This window comes from Engraulis encrasicolus, chromosome 16, assembly GCF_034702125.1.
Source record: "Engraulis encrasicolus isolate BLACKSEA-1 chromosome 16, IST_EnEncr_1.0, whole genome shotgun sequence".
Taxonomy (NCBI): Eukaryota; Metazoa; Chordata; class Actinopteri; order Clupeiformes; family Engraulidae; genus Engraulis; species Engraulis encrasicolus.
Window position 1 is genome coordinate 33898978 of NC_085872.1, and position 24900 is coordinate 33923877.

A 24900-nucleotide genomic window follows, 5' to 3' on the forward strand; every position below is an offset into this window, starting at 1 on the left:
TATACCCACCACAAAAAAGTAGACTACACCACTGTTTTTAAATAATGTATTGTCTCAGGTGCAATTTTTCATCATCTGGAGTTTGGATTCTGCTAGATTCCTCTCACAGCCGAGAGCTAAACATAGACAAGGGCATGCGGTGTGAAAACTGTTGTGTTGAGTTTAGATTATTTAATTATAATGCACAGGCACCGTGCACCATACTGCAAAGCCACCGACAGGCTTGGCTGGACCCTGGATAAAGTGATTTGAAAGCCCCCGGTGCCCACCCTATACATACAGTACTATATAAGGGGGACAAAATTCAGGGCAATCTTTGTTAAATCTCAGCAGAGAACTCCTGATTCTTAAGTCAGAGCTGACATATCATCATTCATGTGAACCTCTGCTTAGTTTGTGGCGCCATCTGGCGGAGAGTATATAGGCATGCATGCATTTCCCAACCAATAACGCAGCCTTATCACTTCTGGTACTTCTGTGACTGCAAACAATGACATTTAGAGGTAATTTTAAATTAAACACCAACTTTATTAAAGTCACTAAACAAATACATTTTAATATTAATCATTTTAATATACATTCTCTTGGCACAAAAACTGTAAAATTTACAAAACAGCTTTGGGCTTTACATCAAAGCAAGATGGAGATCAACTCTGATAAATGCTGCTATGAAAACAATCTGTCAAGAGCAAAAAATGTGTTATTGTCAGAAGTCATGCACAAAAGATACCACTGAACTGGTAATACAGTTGTTCCATAATGAAGCATTATTTTGATTATTCATTTTCTGGTGAGTCATTGCGTTCTCCTGATTAGAACATCCACTTTTTGTATTAAATGAGTTATATTTCTGGAAATAGGCCTATTTATCTTTACTTTTTTCCCTAAAACAATAAGGGTACCATATGGAGTAAAACAGCAAAATTTGCTTTGGCAAAGCTTGATTGTCAATTCCGTTTTAATACTGTTGCTTTCAATGCAGGACATCACTACCGGTGGCCGCTGCAGCCGAGGATATACCCAATTAGTCTCACTATGTTTTAGTCTGAGGCAATTGGACTTTATTCTGCTTTGATCTGAGAGGCGGAATCAACAGGACTCAACATTGATGATTAAACGCCGGTAATATATCATCAGTAAATACAATGTAGGCAGCATTGTAATTACACATCTTCACAATATGCACACTACATTAAAAGGTTATAATATCGCTTCAGCTACACTTAAGTAGTATAGTCAGTTAATGCAGTATGTATAAAATTGTATCACTTTGAAATTACAACACCTGGTTACATGGCACTTACAACCACAATGCTGTAGCAAAATTTGTGTTTGTAATGCAAAGCATTTATCAAACAGTGAAAACACAAACAATATGACTACTCCAGGGTTGACATGTAGGTGCGGCACAGCTGAATCCAACGTTTATCAATTGTGAGGTCCAGGTCTCAGTTTTTCGGGAGATTTTTTTTGGATATGTGCAATCACGCAAAAAAAACATTGTCGGGGAAATGATCTTAAATCTACCAGTCAGTCAACTTTGTACCACCACATACAGGAGACAAAGGCAAAAACCCTGCAGTGACAACCTGAATTGTTTTCTCTGCATTAGTAATGCCAAGGCTAAATGGAAGCAAGGAGAACAGCTGTCGATCCTTAATCAGTCATTTTGTCTAGTGCCAAATTTAAACTCAAAATCAAGTATAGGAAACGATTTGCCCTCATAACCTACAGATTTAGGAACTCAATATCACACGTGTATGCTTTGGAAAGTGTTTGCCTGATTAGTACATCAGCCAGGGGGGGCAGACATAAAGGCAGGCAGAGATTAACAGCTACTTCCAGTTTGACACGGCATCTACCCTCCACTCCATCCTTTGCCAAGCCTCCTCTCTTCCACACAATCATTTATTGCCCAAAGAAAAAAATATATATAATCTCCAAAAAAGATGACATCCACAGAAGAACCTCAAGTGTACCACAGCACACTTTAAACTTTTGCATTTAGTGAACAGTAAGTATGCACTACTACTGCTATTCTAGGCACTTAGAAGGCAATCCAGCAAACAGCTGGACAAGATGTCAGTCAAAAAGAGCGCTACTGCAACACACCCAAGTCGAGCCAAGTCAAGGACCTAGCATACAGTAGGTGTGGTTGTTGTTAGTGTGCTGACAAGTGTTACAATCTGAAAAGATTTAGTGTGATGGCTCATTTGAATCCACATCTACACAAGGAAATGGTATTACAATGAGGCAAGAAAACATACTTAAGGACAGGTACACATTCACAGACCAAATGTGTGGCAGTGTTTTTGTACAGAGTGTGTTTATCTGCAGTTGTCAGGAGCTATGTAGTCCTATGAACACGCACACACACGCACACACACGCACGCACACGCACACACACAAATATACTTCCTTAAGTGACCCAACACCTGTTGTTAGAAATCATTTGCAATCAAGAGTTGTGATCTAAACACAGTCTGAACTGAAACAATAGTAAGGATGCGTCAAACATTAAAACTTCACTAGGTGATTATGTCTCTGTGCTTATTATATGGAAACATCCTGTGGCAGTTTGCCATCTTTCCCTTTGGTAATTATTTTGATGAAACTATATCTAAAAATTACAAAACCAAACAAAGAACTGCCTCTTCTTCAATCTCCACCACCACTTTTACAGGAACTCAAGCTACTGTCAACACACCAAAAAAAGAACTGGTGTGTTTGTATGCGTGTGCAAATAGCTTGCATGTGCACATGTGTGCCATTGTATTCATATGAGCGCATGTGTGTGTTTGTATGGACACTGCGTGTGCGTGTGCATGTGTCAGCCTGAACCAGCTCATACCAGAGGGCCCATCCACAATTAACAACACCTTAAGGCAAAATAAGACAAGCACAGAAGTATAAGTGCGGCAAATGACAATAGACCAACATACTGTAGATAAAATATGTTACCAAGACTTAATTTACCAGTGTAGCATCTACGTGTGGAACAAGAAATATTGGTGAGGAAGAGAGTTAGAGGAAATTAGAGTCCAATAGAGCTATAAGGTGCTGAATGTTGGATGGGAGCTCTGAGATAGCGTGGGCATACGTACCATACTGTACTTGGTAGACAGCTTCTCACATGGCCAATATGAGCCATTGTGCAATTAGACTTGCGTTCAGGTTCAGCCTAGTCTTAACCCTCATAAACAAACATCACACATTTACATTCCACTCAACCATATCTGACTGCAGACAAAATCAAGGATATAACACACTAGCTATAGTTTGCCCTTCCTTACAACCCAAGCAACCGGGTACACACCAACTTGTCAATAATCCACACTGAGTGTTGACAGCCTCCGGTACAGTCAAGAGTATGTGTGGGGGGGCTGCTGGCAGTCTAGCAGCTGTTGCCTGCATTGACTCTTGCACTGCTCTGGTGCCTAAAAACAGCTCTCAATGTCCCTGAGCCGCTGGTTCTCTCACGTGTTCTCCACTTTAAACTCCTGTGGTCTTTCTGTCCATCTTGTCTTTTTTTTTTCTTTCTCTTTACCGTGGTGCGTAGCCCAACTTCCGCAGGAGGATCTGCGTGAGGTCAAACGTGGTGAAGCTTATGCCCACAGCTATTGGGCCTTTCACCCAGTTCATGCTGAGGCCCTTGTAGAGGCCACGCACAAAGCCCTCTTCCGACACGATCTCGCGCATGGTTCCCGTAATGGTGCCGTACGTATGGCCAGTCACTCCTGCCGTCTGCATGCGCCTCCGCACCACGTCCAGCGGGTAGGAGGCAGACTGACCGATGAGTCCTGCACACGCCCCAAACGCCAGTCGCTCGTACGAGTACGGCTGAGGACGACCTGTTTGTTCTGGGGGAAATAAAGAAAATGGAGAAAACAGCAAAGCGGATTGAGTTAAATACCCACAGAAACAAAGTCAAAACATGAGAGGAAATTATCTGATTTAACGCACTCCAAATTAAAATGGCTTTATTATTTGTGACAAGTCCTAAAACCCTAAACAGACCAATCAACCAAATGCTAAACTGTGCTAAGTAAGTCACAGACGAAATAACCTCTCCATAGAGATGAATGGTATTTGCTAATCTGATGTCAGATATCAAACAAGTTTGGTGGCTTGGGACTGTGAGTGAGATTCTCTCCACTTCAGAAGCCCAAAATCAAAAGTGCAGGGTGTGGATTCAAACAATGTGAATAACCTTGCTGCCAGTTAAATGTAAGGAAGTAAAACGCCCATTGTTTGTTCTGAGATAGTCATCTAAAGGTGGGCTACTACCATCAAAATAATGCATACTTGGATAGTACATCCTTATCAGTTTCAAACTCCATATCCATGATGCCAAGAGACTTTTTAAACCCAAGACCAATTTCAAGACAATGTGTTCCAAACCCCACCTTGATTGCCTCCACTTTCTCATGATATGGACAAAATGTTGGAGAATAACGAAACAGGCGAACAGACAATTGAATACATCGATAATTTATATTTTAAAAATCTTTAAAAATAAAAAAGCATGTTGTACCTCCATGGAGCTTTTTAAGGGTCTCGTAGGTGAAGAAGCTGAGGCCTGCATAGGGAACCACCCCCAATATGGTGGGGGAGAATCCACGGTAGAGAGTCTTCAGACCCTCCTCACGAGAGATACGCACGAAAACGTGCATGATGTTACTATACCTGTGGAAGAAGAGACACACACACACACACACACAACTAATACATTTGGCGTGGTTCTGGCTCTTAAGACAGAAACCCTTTCTTACTCATTTCAACTCAAGGCTGCCCCCTTGCACGGGTGAGGCATAAATGCAATTTCATTGTGTGCAGTGTACACTTGTGTGTTGAGGAGTGCTGTGTCACAATGACAATGGGATTTGGAGTTTCCCAGTTGGACTTTCATGGCTTTCACTTTCACTTATGAAGTGTTCTGGCATCATGCACACTACCTGGCCATAAGGCATTGCCTTCACGGCTGCCTTCCTCAAGGGCACTCTTACATCTGATATGCATTGTATGAACTGTGGATATGGATATAGATACAGGATTGTGAGCATATTTATCTGGTAAAATGCAAGAGAATTGTATAGTAATTTAAATGGTAGGATGTGATAATATGCAAGCCTAAACCAGAACTGGGTGTTGTCTAGCACTGAAATGGGTGGAGTGGTCGAAAGTGGGTGAGGTCATGTGACCAGGTAATCACCCTCATCACCTTTGGGTGAAATGCGTAATGTCAGAGTGAACCTGATGAAGCAACAGCGAAACGCGTTGTTCACCAAATAAACTATCAGCAAAGAATACCAGTGTGCGGTGATTCAAACTTCCTTTACTTGGATTACTTTAACTGCACATCACCAGCACCTGGACAGTGGTTGTGCACAGGGACGTTACACTTTGAGTGCACTTACATCTCTTTGGGCGTGACGGCCATCCTGGCCCGTACCATGTCCAGCGGGTATGTGATTGACACAGCGGTGGTGCCTGCTAGAGAGCCGGCCAGCAGCCGCGGCACAGGGGGCAACGTCCTTTAAAGATAACAAAAGCAATTATCAGAAAAGTATGGATACTTCACACAAACACACACACACACACTCACTCACACTCTTATAATACATTAAAATAACTCTAGAAGTACAGGTACAGAAACAAAAAGCAAAAGATGACAAATAGATTACAAAATTGTATGTAGACAAAAACACAACTTTCTTGGCACAGGTAATAAAGCATCGATCAACCGTATTTCCAACACCCTTCAGAGGAGCGGGCAATCTCACTGCAGTTTACCATGAGACCACTGCTTCTACACCTCAGGGTGGCCAATGGGCCAAAGCTTTACTCAAAAAACAAGTTAAGCAAGCTACTTGATCTTAATTTAACGAAATTGTCTGTGGTGGTGCTATGGTCAGTCTACTTATCAACACTAACAATAAACCGGTACTATACAATATTCAGTATTTTAGTGTCTGGGTACTGCATTGTCATTGCATTGTTGCATGACATTTCCATGCAGCGATGTGAGGTGGAACACAACACCATGTAGAGAGGTGTTTTCTTAGACCGTGATATAATTACTATTGGCTATTTATCGACTGCTTGTTGCATGTGTAGAATGGCTTGCATCAGACCATAGGCTGGATGTGCACTTACTTGCCCTGGCATTGGTAGTAACCACCCAGCAACCTCTTGTATTGCTCGTGAGCACAGAACTGGATGGCAGCATAAGGAATAACACGGACCATGGTAGCAGAGTTACCCCGCCACAGACTAAGGAAGCCATCCTTCAGATAGGTTCGGTATATCAGCAAGTAGGCCTCCTAATCACAGAGAGTGGGAGAGAGAGAGAGAGAGAGAGAGAGAGAGAGAGAGAGAGAGAGAGAGAGAGAGAGAGAGACAGAGAGAGACAGACAGACAGACAGAAAGACAGAAAGACAGAGAGAAACACAAAACAGTCAAAAGAAAAAAAAAAATATTTCATGTCAAAACACTGAACACTGCAGATTATACATTATATATTAACCCCTTTGCACAGTCTTGCACTGTTTTAACCTAATTGTTACAATTGACCAAGTCTTAATCTGTTACTTAAGACCCCCAGTAATGTCAAAGTCATGTTGTTATGTTTCAGAAAAGAGTGAAGTGGCCTCTGGCGGGCCCATCTGCACAAAGAGGCCGACATTGCATCATGACTTGCGTAACGATGACATGCTGATTTGAACCGACCATGACGTGTGTCCAATACGCCTTTGCAAGTTAAGGCGTGCTCCACAAATGCCCTGTGACAGGTTAGGTTTAAGGATGGTTTTGGTCAGGGCACAATTTTGCAACAAATTCACCAATCGCTTGCTTATTTCGCTGTTCTTGGCAAAAGTAAAGCAGCAAAAACATTGCTTTACTGACAGGCTTGGTTTAAGGATGGTTTTGGTCAGGGCATAGCAGAGCATTTTCGTGTTTAGCTACAGAAATTCGCAGTGGCAAAAGAAAATCGCAGACATGCTGTGAAAATTGAGCAAACCTCATCACATGACAAAAGCGCATGAAAGTGCTTAAGTAACTGTTGCGTTTGAGGAGCACGCCTTAACTAAAAGGCGTCGCATCAACACACAGAATGCACTAGTGTGCGATACATTTGCAAAACTATGTGGTCAGCCTGAGGAGGCTATAGGTCATACACAAGCTCAGCTCACCTTAGCAGAAAACCTCGCTGAAGACACTGCAATGACAGAAAAGAATAACAAATTAGTATAAGGCATGCTATGTTGTTAAATGACTAAGGGATACCTTATTTACGGAGCCCTTTTCTTATCAAACAATTCGTTGTTTGTTGGTGTCTGTGCATGTAGGTGTGTTATTGCCTTGGAAGATGATCTTGGTTCTGTCCAAAGGGGCCACAGCTGTTTTGGCCACAGCACCAGCAAGGGCTCCCGACAGCAGGGAGTTGATCACGGTGCGACCCTGTTTAGAGAGACCCTGAGAGAGAGAGCGAGCGAGAGCGAGAGAGACAGAGAGAGACAGAGAGAGAGAGAGAGAGAGAGAGAGAGAAAGAGAGAAACATGATCAAACATAGAGCCAGAAAGACTATTTAAAAATATATCTAGAAATTGGTGCTTGCCGATACAGTAAATGTATGCATTAGGGCTGCAACTAACGATTATTTTAATAGTCGACTAATCAGTAGCTCTAGTCACGATAAAAAAAAAGACTTGCTCCAACCTCCGACAAACCTTCCCGGCTTGTAGCGCAGGGAAGTGAAATAATTCTTACAGCTCACAATGAGCTTTAAATCATGGTAGTAGCTTATTTACTACAAAACACAACGTCCAATTCATATATTCTGGGCAATTTTAGGTATCAATAAAGTAATAAAGCATTAGTAAAGTAAGTAAAAAAATGTTGAATTAAATGAAGCGATTAGTCGACAACGAAAATTGTTGTCTACAAATTTGTATAACTTACTCGATTAGTCACGATTAGTCGACTAATCGTTGCAGCCCTAGTATGCATCATTAATTCTATTAACTAGAACACTGCATTGTTTTACTAAATATTAAAACAAATTACATATTGGATATTAAGACGTAGCTGAACTTCGATCAAGAATGCACATTACACAGAACATCTGTATTGGCATAATTTTCCATATAGCAGTCTGAATATAGCAAGCTGTCTACAAATGTATGATCATGTACCCCATGCACAGTGTGACGAAGTAGCAATTTTTCTCACTTCCACGAATCAGAACTGAAGGAGTCAAGAACAACCACTGCACTTTGGGTTTAAGGCATTCGTAGTTAAAGCACTACTGTTGAGTTAAGAGGAGATCATCCATGGCCCCATTTTTGTTAAGCAGTTTTCACAAAGAATTTAACATCAAATGCTTTTCATCCATCAAGTTATGGCTGTAAGTAACATGACTCTATTGCAATTCTAGACATGTGGCTAACCACTTCCACGATGTACATGTACACAAACACAAGTGACCTATAGGACTATTAGCCATTCCTTTGTTGACAACACAAACTATGCAGCACAAAACATATAACTTGGTGTGATTTGCAACCACAAGCACTCCAGGAGTGAAAGTGAGCAAGGATCAGTCACAATTGAAATCCAACCTTAATGGTGATGTGTAATGGGTAATGCATTAAGTTATGCACACACCCAAACAGGTCCTTTCTCATCCTGAACATATATTTACCATATATTTCCCATCAACATCAATGTCAAGTATTTTTTAACAGGTTTTACATGTTACATTTTGTATAGCCTGCATGAAAGGTGGTATATCCACCAAATTCATGCATGTTTCAAAGTTCTTTTCCCCTCTCATTATGACGCGATTTCTCACAACAGTCAACAGCGAACACGCCTCAGACCTGGCAAGTTTGAAGAACGGTAGAGTAATGTTACACAGTGGACCTTTGCTGGACTGCGCCACTCCATAATCACAACTGATGAGATCAGATTGCATCTGCTCCCTACCTCAATGGCACTGAGAGTGACATGGAATGGGATTACAATATAGGACAAGTATACAGCATCATAATTACATGCAATATTTCTTTCCAGCTTTTGTTTTCAGTGCACTGTGGTTCAAGCCAAATGCGTCTAATCTTCCCCAGTCGCAGGCAGGGTTTCATTCAGAGAAAAGGATGTGGTGAGAGCAGAGGACAAACAGTGGACATTGAGAGGGCTTCCTCAGAAAATGAGAACAAAGAGGCTTTTGGAGAACCCTTTGCCATCCCTCAAAAAAGTCCTTATCGGTCGTGCTCTGCACACATTTCTAGTATTTAGTATTTATACAAAAATAGCAGGAAGAAAGCCATTTTAGTGTGCAGCAAACATGTTTAACCCATTATATCTCAGCCTCCGAAGCACATAAAACATGAAATAAGTTGCTGCAAACAATGCGTTTCAAATCTGAAGAGCCTGAATGCAGCATATATGTCGCTCCAGACGCCAAAGGTCAAACAACGCAGCATCAGGCTAAAATGGGTGAAGAAGGTGCTCAGGTCAGGTGAAATTAAAATGGAAGTCCAAAACATTAAATTTGGCATAAAAATAATAACTTGCACATCAGCCTCAATAACCATCCCCACAGCACTGTCAAACCTGATGTTGCTGACAGCATCATGATCTGGGTGATATTATTCTGCAAGGACAAGGTAGATAGTGAGCTGGGTGGAGCAAAATAGAGGGCAGTCTGGGAACAAAAGTTGTGTGAGCCTGCAAACATCTTAGACTGGAACAAAGGTTCACCTTCCAACAAGAGAATGCCATTATCTGGAGCCACACCCTAAAATCATCAGACCAAACAACCAACAGACCAACAACATGAAATGCTAACCATGAATAAGCCAAATAACCTCACCATAGAGATTAGTAAGATTTGTTGATAACAGGTATCCAACAAGTTTGAAGGCTTGGGAATGAGATTCTCTCCAGCGGAAAGGATAAGTAAACCTATATTTTCTCATTAAATTAAAAGAATCCACAAGTCATCCCACTAACCGCACTTACCCCTGATTGGCTGCTGCTGGAGGAGGGGAGGGGCAGCACTTCACTCTGTCTCAGTGCCGCCTGCCGTTCCTGGACCCCATTCCCCATGCCCCTGTCCCGCCACTCATGCACACTGACACTCGGGGTGACACGCGGACATCAGTCCCGGTTGCGCCAGTCAATTTCCACTGTTCAGACAGAAAACACACAAAAACAATGACAAAGTTTAATCATGACCTAACATTCAGAAGGTAAGCATATAACAAAAAATAACAGACGACACAGGCTTAAGCAAGTACTATTTCATGTCATGTTTGTTGTGTTGATTCAACAACTTCTCTGACTGATTTATCTTATTTTCCGGGACATGTGAACATTGTAACCGACCGTGGCCTATATCAATGCAATTCATGGATCATCATAGTTCAGAACTGTTTATTTTATTATTTTCAGCAGTTGGCAGACAGTATACACACACTGAAGAGGAACTTTAGCGCAATGAAGCAATATCAAACAAGCGTTGTAACTTGTTACAGTTGTTCTCGTGCTGTGCACGACGGAGTGAGTGAAGTGCGACACCATGGGAAGTGGAATGGCTAGGCCTATTTATAGGGGAGAGGTGAACAAGCAAGATAGCAGAAGCCGTACCCTTACGCATCATTGCGAACGGGGTCATATTCCCCACGACAAGGATCAGCTGAGGGAGACGCAAGTCCACTGCAGATGGAAAATTTCTCTTTCAGCTATTACACCACCACGTCACCAACGTGTAACAGGTTACTTTGATACATTAAAAGTGTTCTTATCTGGCTGTCACAAATACGGTTCGATAGAGGGCCGTCATCTGATATCTTGAATCTTCACCACTGACATATTTTAGATGCTATCCAGCTCAGAGTGTATGACTAACAAAAGCCTGAAGCTTAATCCAGGGTTTTGTCATCTACACTGCTACCATAGGAGACCAATCGAGGGGAAAATAAATAATAAACAAAGAGGATATTTCCGCTGGCCCACTACAAATCGTCAGCTGTCTTGGGTTAGTAGTTCGATGGCCCCTTGGAGCCGCTTTAATCCCCACTGTGCCAGTCACCTCTAAAGCTGTGACATGCAGCACTATATGAAATAGCAGCAAATACTGCCTCACTTCTGAAAAAATAATAAATAAATAAACCTTGCACAAACTAACATGACAACAGAATGCATGCCCTTCAGACAACTTGCTTCCTTTGTCCTTTGCGTAACTTTCATTTCCATCTTTCCCCTGAAACGCCATCAACAATCCTTGCGGTGGTCACCAGCCAGCATAAGTGGCCTATTCTGAATGCTTGCGGAGCTGCACAGAATGACCCTTGCCCCACTCTCTTGCCCTACATTTACTAGCTATATAAGGTGCAGGGAGAGACCATCCGCCACCCTGCAATACACCCTGTCAACAAACAAGCATCTCTGGAGTGTTGCCCTCTGAGGGACAGGTGTTTAAGACACACTATTTTTCAACACGTTGAGGTTGTCTCCACCTTGAATGTTTCACAATGTGCGTCTCTCTCTCTCTCTCTGTGTGTGTGTGTGTGTGTGTGTGTGTGTGTGTGTGTGTGTGTGTGTGTGTGTGTGTGCGTGTGTGTGTGTGTGTGTGTGTGTGTGTGTGTTGAATAATGAGCAATTCATCTCTCAAACAACAAAATAGATCAATTAGTTAATGACAACCAAAGACAAGACAGTCTGTGCAGAGAACACAAAGACTGTCACAGCAGCACAGAAGTGTGGAGCTCGTGCAACACTGACCAGATGACACAGAGAGTTTGGTAACCAGCCCTCTTAACGTGGTTAATTGTTAACAGAGAAGAAACGCTCCTCCAAAAGCTCTAAGATTTCTCTGCAGTCATAGAGGCAGCAGAGAGAGAAGGGAGAGGATGGCTGGGCAATAAGCAAACATGAGGGCTTGTATGGGTAGCTTGTGTTGTCGAGGCAACTGGGTTGGCATCTTTGTGGGCTGTGCCAAAATAAGGCTATGGAGGACAATCCTTCCCAACCGTTCTAACTCATTTGACCCTCATCTCTTGTCTGTGCTGCTCCCTTTTCACCCACTCACCCAGCTTTGTCTTCTTAAAACAGCTCTGGTGTAGGCTACACCACAGTACAGGCCTGCAAAGTGGCTATTGCACTTTCAACATAATTCTTGTTTTCGAGAGTCCTCCTTTCATGAAATTCCTTTCACAGCCTACTGTCCTCTCTGACCATATTCTCTTATAATATAGGCTAGCATTCAAAATCCATTTTCCTTAATTTACCTTACTTCATCATTCACCTGTTATCATCTATCTCCAGAGTACCAAAACCAACAAAATGCACTTATCATTAGAGGGCATGTTCTTGTTACTTTTCAGAAACCACTGCAGTCCAGACTTTTCAATCCCAGCCTTGCCATACAGACACTCTGGACTCTGGACTGTCTTCAGACGAGCCCTACCGTAAACACTGTTACAGCCCATTCTGCTGTCAAATTAAAATAATGAATAGGCATACATGATATGCACCTGCACACTTGGTATCCCAAAACTGCGCTTGAGATCTCGGTTTCAAATAATTAGTCTATCTAGCCCAATATCATGCCCCTTTTTGAGTGCCATTACCTCCTTCGCCACTCATTAGGCTACCCTTCTGCATGGCCGTCTCTGCCAGGCGCGTGTTTTTATTCGTTTCGTTTACGTGCTCAAAATGGGCTGCCAAAAGAGACCGTTTTCTCGCCCAGAATGAAATAAAAAAAAGGGCTATCTCGAGTTTCGTAACGACTGAGAGTTTCACTGGCCAGACAAAAGTCCAGGTGCGCCATAAATGCATTAACCCTACCCTGAATTGATAGTGGCAAGATCAAGATGCCATTCGTCTGAAATGAAGACAACAACAACACAAGAAAAAACATAATAGCAGCGTGCTGTAACTAGCGCTGGGTCAATGACAAAGTTCAAGGCTTTCAAGTTTATGGAAACTGAATAGCCTCTTTGGCGCTGTCATGTTGATGCTGCTAGCGATAGAGCTCTAGCTAGACTAGACGGTTCACAACGATTTCAGACGCTGCTCAACTTGCTAACGTTGACGTTAGCTCTGAGCACACTGAGGTCTAATCTATCCTAGTAACGTCAACGCAATATTAGTCTGGACTCACCAGGAATATGATGGCACCTGTGGATCTCGCTGTTGTGTCGCTCCTTCGTCCGATCTGATTAACGTGGTGAAATTGTGACAGTTACAATGACGGGTAGAGTATTCCAGCTGAGTTTAGTTGTTAGCTGTTACACAAGTCACTACAACAGAGCTAGCAGGTTATGAAGCTAACTGCCAGTTAGCCAGATGGCTATCTAACGACTGTGGAGGTATGTTTCACTATGCAAAGTTTTGCTTACTGTCCTAGCGGTGTAATATTCTTATGACTGTCTATTGCCAACCTTTTCGACCCACAGGGAACTATAAAAATAATACCCTATCCTTGCTTCAACTGTGACTTGATCAGGCTGACATCCTTCCATGCTGTTTGGTATCTGCTTTGACACTACTGAAGGTAAGCAAAGCAAGCTTTGCAAGGGCGAGTTAGGTTGCCTTCTGGGAAATGTAGTCAATGGGTGGCAACGCACGATAGGTGCGTTTGGGGGGCGTGAAGAGGACGCTCAGACTGGACTGGAGCCCCTGTGTTGAAGCAGTAGTTGAGTTGATTCATTGAAAAAGTTGAATAATAAAATATGTCTGGTAACCAAACGAGGATTTAAATTGGCTGTTGCATTTTTAAGTGTAGTCACTCACAATATAATTAAAAAATATAAATAACATTATATAAATACATGAAGCCCATCTCCACTCAGGGCTGGCCTGGTAATATGGCAATTTTCCCTGTGGGCCGGACAGTCCTCAGGGACCGATGGTGTGTTTTTATGTCCGTTTGTTTGGGGGGTTTTTATCTTTTAAACCGGCCCTCCTTTTAGATGGCCCGTTCCATTAGTATAATTAATATGGACCGTTGAATGAGCAAATCATATTATAGAAAAGCAATGTGTGAGGAGCTGGTTTGAGCCAAAAATGCCAGTGCTATATTTTTGTCTGACATCCCTGTCTTCACTGGACCAGTAGACCCTATCCAATAGAATAACTCATAGCAGATTAGAAAAAAAATCAAATAAACTCCTGTTCTCACTATTATGTTCATGTGGAAGGCAGTGGAGTGCTTAGAACTCCAACAGTTAGACGTCGTCAGACATTTGCAGTACTTATAATTATCTGTCAAACTTTACCCTCCAAAACATATTAACTTTTTTAAAAGGCGTGTTGCCAGTCTGTTGGCTTTTACACCCAAACAAGTGAGACCTTGTATGTCACACATGCATAGCCATCATTTCACTCTGAATTGGTCACCTACTACAAAAGAATTCATGGCACATGGAGGGTTTGGTATCTGTAGGGCAATTTTATTAAATGTGGAACATGCAGGAATGATTTGGTTGGACGAGCTACAGTGATTACATGAGGAGAGCTCCAGGTTTTGGAATTAAGGCAAGAGCAATGCTGTAAAAAATAGCATGGCAGAACATAAGGACAATTTTAGAAAATAATTAAAAAGTGCTCAACCAAAAAGTTATCAGCAGTATCTGTAATGAATTAGAAGTTTTCCACAAAACAACCTAAAAACGCAAAGTAAAAAAAAGAGATGTTCAACTTTTCAAAAGACAAAAGAACAACAGAAAAGTTAAATAAAGTTAGACAGGGTAAACTGTAGGAATCTCCTCATTGACCATTCACAGCTAACATTCTACATTTGTGTTTTCTATAGGCCACAGTGCCATGGTGTGACACTCAAGTGTGGATATGTGGGAATCATCTTACAACTCCTTGTGATAGTGTTCGTTGTCTGTTATCCATTTGACAGTCCTCTGAGCTCTCTTTTTTTCAGTGCAAGAGTTCACCTTTCTCGCCTGTCCACAGCTCTCGCAGCTCAACCTTACATCCGAGGTCTCTAAGTGCAGCTCTACCCACATCTCCACAATCCCTGTGGCTGGCGAGAGCTTGACCGATCAGACCTTCGGCACCCATCTCTAGGATTGGCTGGTTGAAGTCTTTGGTCCGGGAGACCAAGTTCCTCAACAGCATGCAAGACTGTTTCTGCACAGAAAACAACAACCAAATAATCAACATGTGTATGGAATAGGACATTTGCTGTTCAAAAGTTCCAATAGCCTTCATGCAATGGGCAAAGTACCTTTTAGAAATTAAAAATAACCGTTTTGTCATGTCCAAGCAAATCACTGTAAGACACTAAGAGGAAACTAGGTAATAGTTTAGACCTTATACAAATCACATCATTGTTTAACATGAAATTGATATATTAAGAACGTACCTGCACATTGACTTCCCCTGGATGGGACTTCATAGCCTGAATTGCTGCAAGAGCACCACCATTCTCCATGATCACTTTGCAGTTGTTGGATTTCCGCAATGCCAGAACACACATGGCTGCAGAGCCTTGCTCACACACCTGTTGAGACAAAGAGAGTATGCTGAACTAAATATATTATTGTCCATAAAAATAACAATACTTAGTTTTATACTAAATACATTTTTATGTACTGTGTCTGACGAAACTACCTGTGCATTTGCCATATGTCGGTTCATTGCCAGGACGATAAGTTCTACTCCTCCAGCGTTTACCACACCATCTTTGACATCATCGTTTCCTGCTATAGCTTTTATGGCACTCAAAACCTGCCTTACAAGATCCTGTCAAAAACACAGAAGACATTTTTAGAAAACAGTGCAAGGGCAAACTGGTTCAAATGTAAAGGTGCACTGTGTAAGATTGTGGCCAGAGTAGGTATTGCAACTATGATACTCATTGAAAGTGTGCTGCCTATCGCCAAATTTGATCTTTGCATAGATATTAGCTAAGTAATTAACTAATATTTACTAGTATGAGCAAAGTAGAGTAAGTTTTGAGGCTAAATATGTCCATTTCTGGAAATTAAAAATAGCGGACCATGGAGAAGATCCCCCTTTTCCTGAATGAAAAGTGCCATTCTTCCAGTCATAATGAATACTTAGAATTTGATAGTGGTGGTAAGTATTCGTGGAAAGATACAATTTCTGAATGGGTCCTGAAATAAAAAATATTGTACAGTGCACTTTTAAGGCAGTCACAGGCTAGCAGTTAAGAAGTCTAACATGTAACCAAACAATCTCATTTCTGTTCTGTAAAAAGGTTCATTGTATGTGCTGTGTGGTCACATTAACAAATGGAAATCTACCAGATACAAAACTGTTTGTCTAAAGCTTGAGAATGATACCATCTGTTGGTGAGTTTGCAAAACTACAACCAAGTGAAAGTCACAATGACATTAATTTCATGCTGATTCATTCATGACATGCAGACTCATTGTGACATTGGGTACGTTCCAATAAATAACCTTGCGTCCTCCACTTGTCCTTGTGGCCTCGTTAATGCTAGGCTGACAGCGGGGAAACTTAATTGTTTTCTCCACGGAGGCGGGGCATCAGCAAAACGTGAGGCCACAAGCCCAAGTGGAGGACGCAAGGTCGCATATTGGAATGCACGCCTGGTGTCAATTCAAGATACAGTTATGTATGGATTTAAGGATAATGCTACCATACAAAGGCAAAGTGCTGTAACTACACATTTAGTGAAACTTAAGTTTAGACTGAAAATGGTCTTCATTGCTCCTTTTTTATCTCGTGACAAAGAGTGCATTCCAATATGCAACCTTGCTTCCTCCACTTGTGCTTGTGGCCTTGCCCCACCTTCTGGCCCCTCCTCCGTGGAGAAAACAATAAAGTTTCCCAGCTGTCAGGCTAGCCACAACAACTTTTTGGGGGAATGTTTTTCATTCACCATCCCAATTGCAAATGAGACTTTACAATTGAGCTTTTGCAAGATATTTAAATATAATGCTGTTGTCAGTGATGTCATCATGACATTTTACTTCCTGGTACGAGGCCACAAGCACAAGTGGAGGACGCAAGGTCGCATATTGGAATGCACACAAAGACTTATGGTCCAAATGTGTCCCATTTTAGAGATATTGCCATGTCAAACTTGCAGTAACTAACTACAATATCCAACCTAATGCCAAGGCATTGAAGGTATTTTTCTCAGTTTCAATGTTGGTGTAGTTACTGCACTTTGCCTTTGTAGGGTAGAATAGTCATCATTTTTTTCCCAAGGGATACAGCGAATACCATACACACTCACTTTAGCATGGCATAGCATGCAGATGTTATCAACTCTGTTTACTGTAATAATACCACACCTGGCGATCCAAGCCATCTGCTAGCAGACTCATTAAAAACTTAAGGCCTCCTAGGTCCACTATATCTTGACAGAACTCATTCCTCACAGCAAGTCGAGACAGTGTAGCACATAGTTCACTCAGAACGGAAGTATTCTGAGGGTGTTCTGAAAATAAAGACAGAACAGCAAAACTGGTGGTTATTAGTAGTAAATGGCATATGCATGTAATAATCAGCTGACTTTGTGATGAATGCTGGTTATAAACAATGAATAGGATTTACTGTTTTTTACTGGTGTTACTGGTTCACCTCAATGCTCACACAACCAAAATCACATTTACTGTAAAAAAAATACTCACACAACCAAAATCACATCTGCCAACTGTTAACCTAGATCACTGTCTTAGCATTAAGTAAAACAGCTGTGTTATATGACATCATGGATAATTTGCAGTATAGTATGGTATATTTTGGGATGATCAGGGACAGTACCTTTGGCGGCGTCAATTATAACTTTCAAGCCGCTGTGTTCCAAGACGATCATTTTGGCATGTTCATGAGCACGTCCAAAAGGCACGCGGACATCATCGTCGAAGGTCATTATCCTGAGAGCAGCACAGGCCTCTCTCACCACCTCAGCATTTCCAGTGTGGCGTTTTATTGCTTTAGCAAGCAAAGCCAACACACCTGCCTTCACCAAGTCCTGGCGGTTCTGCTCGTGCTTCAGACAACAGTGCCGAACCGCACGCACCGCTACACACGTTAAAGAGGGATCCTCCTCATGCACCTGCAGCACCTTCATCAGGAGGTCACTTCCCTTCGCATCCAGCAGGTCAGGCTGCCCGTCTGTCAAAGTTGAAAGGGCAGAAAGGGCACACAGCAGGGATGCAGTGTCGTCCAGTGATTTCTGACAACAGGAGAGTATGGTTGGATATGCATCCTTCTGGGCTGCTAAGTGTCTTTGGGCAAAGCCAAGAGAGCACTGTTCGGCAAAACACTTCAGGTCATTGGTGATATCTGTTTCCTGTGCAGGTGACATAGCTGCGATCCTCAGTGATTCCAGCACCTTTCAAGAGAAAGTTAGACAGGCAAATAGGTTTTATAAAGCACCACATGCAATCTGATATCTGTAATTGTGAGTCAACGCACTGATCAATAACCCCAATTGAAGAGTTTCAATGCAAAATGGTGTATATCCATTTTAGGAAATTGACATTTTTGTATTGAGAATTCCATTGCATTGCATTGCATTGCAAAATGCATTTTATATAGCTTTTAAAAGTATGTTCTCAAAATATTAGAATGGCAAGAATTCACACATAAATAAATTATAGGACTTCTGAACAGCCATGTCCAGTAACAAAATACAAAAGTCAAAAATGGTGGCTACACCATTTTGCAATAAAACTCTTATTTGTTTTTAATCAACATTTGTATTCTAAAGAAAGACTAACCTGAAGGACCTCGTGCACCTGATCTCCCCCTGCGTCGTCAGACGCTGTAGGCACTTCCTTCACGATGTTGCTGAGATCCACACCTTCAAGCAAAGGTTTCAACAAAATCAAAAAATGACACTTAACAAAGCCATACATGATAGAAGACATTATGGGTGACTGGGTTACTGAATGATATGGTGGCACCTTGCGAATCGAACTGCTCAATTGCCTCCTTTAACGCATCCTCAGCATCCATATCGAAGTCCTCAATGTTTTCCCTGACAACAGCATCGAAGGTCTCTTGTGTTATCCTGCGTTTGTCCATCTTGTCTGTCGATGGCTGCTAGAAATGGAGAAGGAGATCAAATGGAAACAATCAGTGTCAACAATGTCATAATGTTATGTTATTACAAGGTTAGCAATGGGATTGCATTCAGTCAAGACTTAATGGTATCGAGGGGAGCACATGACAGCGTCAGGTTATCATTTGTTTCCCTGGCCTAAATGGCCATAGACATTGGTCCATAGTGCCGCCGACAAAGAGATCGATTGTCTTAGATGTAGATACCCGTTCTACTGGCCTATTATCACACATCGTTATTTTCTTTCACTTAGTCTAAATCTATACTCACTGTCGGTGTAGGCTACTTCCAGGGTGGTGCTTTCCTTCTTCTTCTTCTTCTTTGGTGTTTATTGGCGGTTGGCTACCGACGTGGAGCATTACCGCCACCAACTGGTGCAGTTATGTACAACTCTTTGCATGGCTTGTTCAGGTCAGAGGTACGGAGCATTGATGGAGTGTGCGCACTAACGGGGGTGCTAGATAACAGAAATAAATAAAACAAAAGCAAACAAATAATAATGAAAAGAAAAATACATAAAAGGAAGGGAAGCCATTAGGGAGGGAAAGAGAAAAATAAATGATCACTCAGAAATAAATAACTTAAATCCTGTCAAATAACTGGGTTGACTTCAAAAATCTCATAAGGGGGGCCCATGCAGATGGCCTATTGGAGAATGCCAGCAGGCCTTCCAGAGTTAACCTTGTCATCCCTATTGGCCTTACATTTTGCATCAGTATTTCCCTTTCACAACTATATGCTGGGCATTCTAATAACACATGTTCTACTGTCTCTCTGTGGTTGCAGAAAGGGCATTGTCCAGTGGCATGTTTCCCTATTATGCTGAGGGAGTGATTAAGTTGCGTGTGTCCTATTCTAAGCCTTGTGGTGACTGTGTCAGCTCTTCTGTCCCTGCTGTCTGGTCTTCTTGTGGGGACTTGTGGTTGGATCTTAAACAGGAACCTCCCCTTTGTATTTGCTACCCACTGCTCTTGCCACAGTTTACAAACTTTAGTCTTGATTAGGCTCTTTACCTCCTCTCTGCTTAGGGGCACCACCAGGTTGCCTAGCTCCATCTTAAGGGCGTTTTTGGCCAGTATGTCAGCCACTTCATTGCCTTCCACTCCTGTATGAGCTGGAACCCAGAGAAAACAAAAACATATGCCCCTGTGAGACAGTCTATACAAGCACTGGAATATTTCACAAATCAGGTCAGGTCTGCAAGCAGACTTAAAATTCATGATACTAACCAAGGCTGCCATAGAGTCTGAGCATAAAACATATTCATTTGGTCTAAGGTCCTCCGCCCATGTGAGTGCCATTAAAATAGCTAAAAGCTCAACTGAATATATTGCCAAGTTATCTGGTGTTCTCTGTTTAAGTGATGCGTCAGCATCTGGTACATATACTGCTGCTCCTGTCCTTCCAGTGTCTGGATCCTTAGAACCATCAGTATACACCTGCACCCTGTCGTAGTACCTAGTGCTTAAGTAATGTTGTACCATATTGCTTAGTCCACCATACTCTTTGCTCTTTTTAGATTGTCTGGCTATATCCAGATCCACTTTAGGCATTGGGAAAAACCAAGGAGGAGTGGCTGATAGTGCTACTGTGGGACAATATGATAGCTTATTCAAGTCTAGTCTCTCAGCCTCTTTGTCTCCCACCCATCCAAAACTGTTAAAATCCTTACGGCCATGCTCCCAGCACTTATTCAGCACACCTTTGGATGGATGATCATGTGTATGCCCCTGTAATGTAACCCAGTAATTCATGCTTAGTTGTAGACGACGCAGTGGCAGTGGCATTTCACCAACCTCCACCTGTAACGCTGGGACTGACGATGTCTTAAAGGCCCCACAGCATAGCCGTAGAGCCTGTGCTTGCACTACATTGAGCTTCTGCAAGTGCGACTTTGCGGCTGACCCATAGGCGATGCAAGCATAATCCAAGGCAGACCTAATAAGAGCAGTATAAATATGCCTAAGGGCACCCATGCTCGCCCCCCAGCTGCTCCCCACAAGGCATCTCATCACATTAACAGCCTTTTTACACTTGGTTGTGACCCTCTGGATATGTTCTCCGTATGTCAGTTTACGATCCATCCACACTCCAAGGAATCTGACACTTGATACTTGCTTAACTGACTGCCCATAGAGAGTGATCTGTACCTTCGGGTTAACCCGCTTGTTAGAGAAGCACACCACTTGAGTTTTGTCAACAGAAAAACGGAAACCCCATTTAATTCCCCATTCCTCCACAGCACTAACTGCTGACTGTAATTTCAGTTGTACAGCTACCGCATTACGCCCTCTCACCCACAGAGCCCCATCGTCTGCATATAATGACCTGCCAAGACTAGCGTCTACACCCACAAAGACATCATTAATCATGATATTGAAAAGAATAGGACTACAAACGCTCCCTTGTGGAGTTCCATTTTCTATGGAGTAAATACAAGAGTGAGATGACCCAACCCGTACTTCGATACTTCTGTCTCTAAGGAAGTCCATCACCCAGTTATACATTCTACCCCCTATGCCTATTGACTCTAGCTTCATGAGAAGACCATCTTTCCACAGCATGTCGTATGCCTTTTCCACGTCAAAAAATACTGCATTTACATGCTCCTTATTGGCTTGAGCCTTCCTAACTTCGTTCTCCAGACAGACTACTGGGTCCATTGTGGTCCTCCCTTTCCTAAAACCGCTCTGGTGGCATGAAAGCAAGTTTCTACTTTCTAAGACATATGTTAATCTGCTGGTAACCATGCGCTCCATAATTTTGCACATGTTTGAAGTCAAGGCAATAGGTCGATAGCTGGTAACTTCGCACTTATCTTTCCCTGGCTTCCCTATGGGTATAACAACAGAGTGCTTCCAGATCAATGGAATTGTCCCTTCCTTCCATATTCTATTATAAAGCTGCAAAATTATTTCCTGTGCCTCAGAGGTTAAACATTCCACCATCTTATAGGTTATCTCATCCTTTCCAGGGGATGTGGTTCTCACCCCATCCAGGGCTCTTTTGAGTTCAAACAGGGAGAAGGGAACATCCATTGCTTCGCTAAAATCTGTCTTTTTATTATGTATGTTAGGGTGCTGGCTTAACATAACACTTCTTGCTGCTCTGGCTTCTGGTGTCAGGTTGACAGAGCTATGTACTTTAACAAACGTTCTCGCCAATGCTTCTGCCTTATCCTTATTACTAATCATAACTTTATCCTCAAATCTTATGGCTGGAAGGGAAAGCTCCCTTCGTATACCACTCATCCTCCTAACCATACCCCAAACTTCAGAGATTTGAGTTTCCCTCCCAATTTCATTGCAGAATTGTTGCCAGTATTGCCGCTTTGTTTGCCTTATAACCCTTCTTACGTGAGCCTGGGCTCTTTTATACGCCACCATGTCACTAAAACAAAAAGTAGTCTTCACCTTCCTAAACGCTTTGTTCCTTTCCTGTATGGCCTTCTTGCACTCCTCTGTCCACCAAGGAACCATCTTACGTCGTCCTACACCACTCCCCTTTCCTATTATCTCTGTTGCGGTTGAATGCAAGACTTCAGTTACTTTTGAGGCAAACTCGTCCACCCTGCTAAAGCTATCTGGCCTAATAGCTTCCATCCTAACACTACAGAACATACTATAGGCCGTCCAGTTAGCATCTTTTAATTTCCATCTAGGAAAGCCTATGTCCTCCAGTTGCACTGACCCTACTCCAATGTCACAGCGAATCGGATAATGGTCACTACCTACTGTAGTATCATCAAGAACTTCCCACTTAGTAACACTAGCTATTTTCTCAGAAACCAAGGTAAGGTCAATTGACGACTCCACCCCTCTCCCCACATCTATCCGGGTACCCCTCCCATCATTCAGACACACCAGTTCCATTTCCTCTAACAGCTCCTCAACCACACACCCATTATAATCTGTTTGTGCACTACCCCAGAGAGTACTATGGGCATTGAAATCCCCACACCAAACTATTTGATTAAAATCCTCGCCAATAATGTTACTAAGGTTCTCTTTACTTAACTTCTTACAGGGGTTATAGAAATTGGCTACCCGTACATTGCTGTCGCCTATCCATACCTCCACTACTACTGCCTCCTCATCTCCGCATGTGTTCATTACCCTGTACCCCAGCCCTTGTTGGATAAAGGTTACGACGCCACCCCCCACACCCCCTTCCCTGTCTCTACGAATAGCAACATACCCATACAAAATGAAGTCCAGCTGTGGCTTAAGCCATGTTTCTTGAACACAAATAACATGGGGCTTCTCATTCATGTCGTCCAGAAAGCTCTTGAATTCCTGCCCATTGGAACAAAGGCTACGGGCATTCCATTGCAGAATCATGAAGACCATTATTGACCAATACATGGTGTCTGTGTATCTGGAATCCCTGCATTGTTAAGTACATCAACTATCATTTCTAGGGATATGTTCCCCATATTGAGATATTTCTCCGCTGCCCTTATAATTATTTCAATTCTCTCAGTTCTGCTCTCTGATTTAGCTGAACAATTAATTACATAGGCAAGAAAGGCCACAAACTTTACTTTGTCTATTGACATGGTCATGTCAGTTGCACACCGTTTCTCTGGGTAAGACCTAGGGTCACGGCTTCGGGTCCTCTCGGCCTCTTTATTCATTGGTTGCTGACGTACGATGTTTTCGTTCTGACCAGATTTCACTTTTTTGATAGCCTCCGCGTATGTCAGCTTCTCCTCCACTCTAACTCTCTGTACCTGAGCAGCACGTTTGTGAGCCTCACACCCTTTGTACGCTGCGCTATGCTCACCACCACAATTACAACACTTTGCTTTTGTATTCTCACTACATTTTCCATATTCGTGATCCTCACCCCCGCATTTGCCGCATCGCTGCCTGCCTCTACACACTGCTGCAACATGGCCAAACTTTTGGCACTTATAGCACCTGAGTGGGGGAGGAATGTATGGTCGCACAGTGTAGCTTAGGTACCCAACCTTAACCCTGTATGGCAACGCATGCTCGTTGAAATACATCAGTACAGAGAGACTGTCACGCTTTACCCCATCTTTAGTGTATGGCAGCCTTCTAGCCTTAACCACATTAGCCCCGGTCACATTACTCATTATTTCATCCGTAGACATATCAGTGGGAACCCCTGTGATTACCCCCTGCACTGCCCGCTTTCTTTCCCAGGGAAGACATGTTACCTTCTTTCCACCCAATGATGTAAGCTTAGTTACACACTCTCGCTGCTGAAGGTCCTTGCATGTGATCAACAAACTACCATCTCTAAGGGGTTTCACATTAACCTCTCCTACACTGTCGTGCAGGGCTTTGGTCAGCTTCAATGGGTTGACAGAACCGGGAGACTCAAACTGAAGTTTTACTTTGAGCATTTCTGCCGCATTCGCAGCCACACTGATAACGCTACCAACATCAGAATCCCAGGAATCATCAGACTGGGATGTCCTTCTCATTCTCTTTCTCTCTGTTCTAGCAAATGCTTTTCCTTTCCCTTTTCCTTTACCTTTCGTTTGCCAACCATCCTTGTTCGAGTCTCCCGCGTCCTCTCCCTCCATCTCCACCGCCTCACCCCCTGCGTCACTTCCTGCCATCTCCGCTCCGACCATCCGCCAACCCCAGGGTGGTGCTGCTATGCCAGTTGGCGTACAATGAACAACTTGCGAGGTGGAGACTACGCAAAAAGTGTTAAGAAAATACCGTCAGAGTTGTTCGACTGTGTATTTTCTTCATTGGAACATCGAAAGGCTGGCGTACTTACCATCCGTGAATAGCAGTTACGTAGTTGTAGTTTAGTCCTGCACATAAATA

General features: G+C 42.6%; 2 protein-coding genes across 3 annotated transcripts; both read right to left on the minus strand.

Moving 5' to 3' along the window:
- Positions 1-507: 507 nt before the first annotated feature.
- On the minus strand, positions 508-13617 carry slc25a42 (solute carrier family 25 member 42). Its single transcript, XM_063219425.1, has 9 exons — positions 13486-13617; positions 13172-13225; positions 10027-10193; positions 7362-7476; positions 7194-7219; positions 6157-6323; positions 5418-5534; positions 4535-4686; positions 508-3860 (listed from the first exon to the last, which is right to left on the minus strand). The coding sequence occupies exons 3-9, from the start codon at positions 10111-10113 to the stop codon at positions 3544-3546; spliced, it is 981 nt and encodes a 326-aa protein (XP_063075495.1). The 5' UTR covers positions 10114-10193; positions 13172-13225; positions 13486-13617; the 3' UTR covers positions 508-3543.
- An 824-nt stretch (positions 13618-14441) lies between these two features.
- On the minus strand, positions 14442-24775 carry armc6 (armadillo repeat containing 6). 2 transcript variants are annotated; one of them, XM_063219426.1, is made up of 9 exons: positions 24708-24775; positions 19361-19378; positions 18933-19071; positions 18747-18829; positions 17785-18358; positions 17313-17458; positions 15637-15768; positions 15389-15526; positions 14442-15153 (listed from the first exon to the last, which is right to left on the minus strand). In XM_063219426.1, the coding sequence occupies exons 3-9, from the start codon at positions 19051-19053 to the stop codon at positions 14941-14943; spliced, it is 1407 nt and encodes a 468-aa protein (XP_063075496.1). In that variant the 5' UTR covers positions 19054-19071; positions 19361-19378; positions 24708-24775; the 3' UTR covers positions 14442-14940. The 2 variants fall into 2 exon arrangements, with proteins under 2 accessions (XP_063075496.1, XP_063075497.1); XM_063219427.1 differs by having other exon boundaries at positions 18933-19068; positions 24708-24726.
- Positions 24776-24900: the final 125 nt, after the last annotated feature.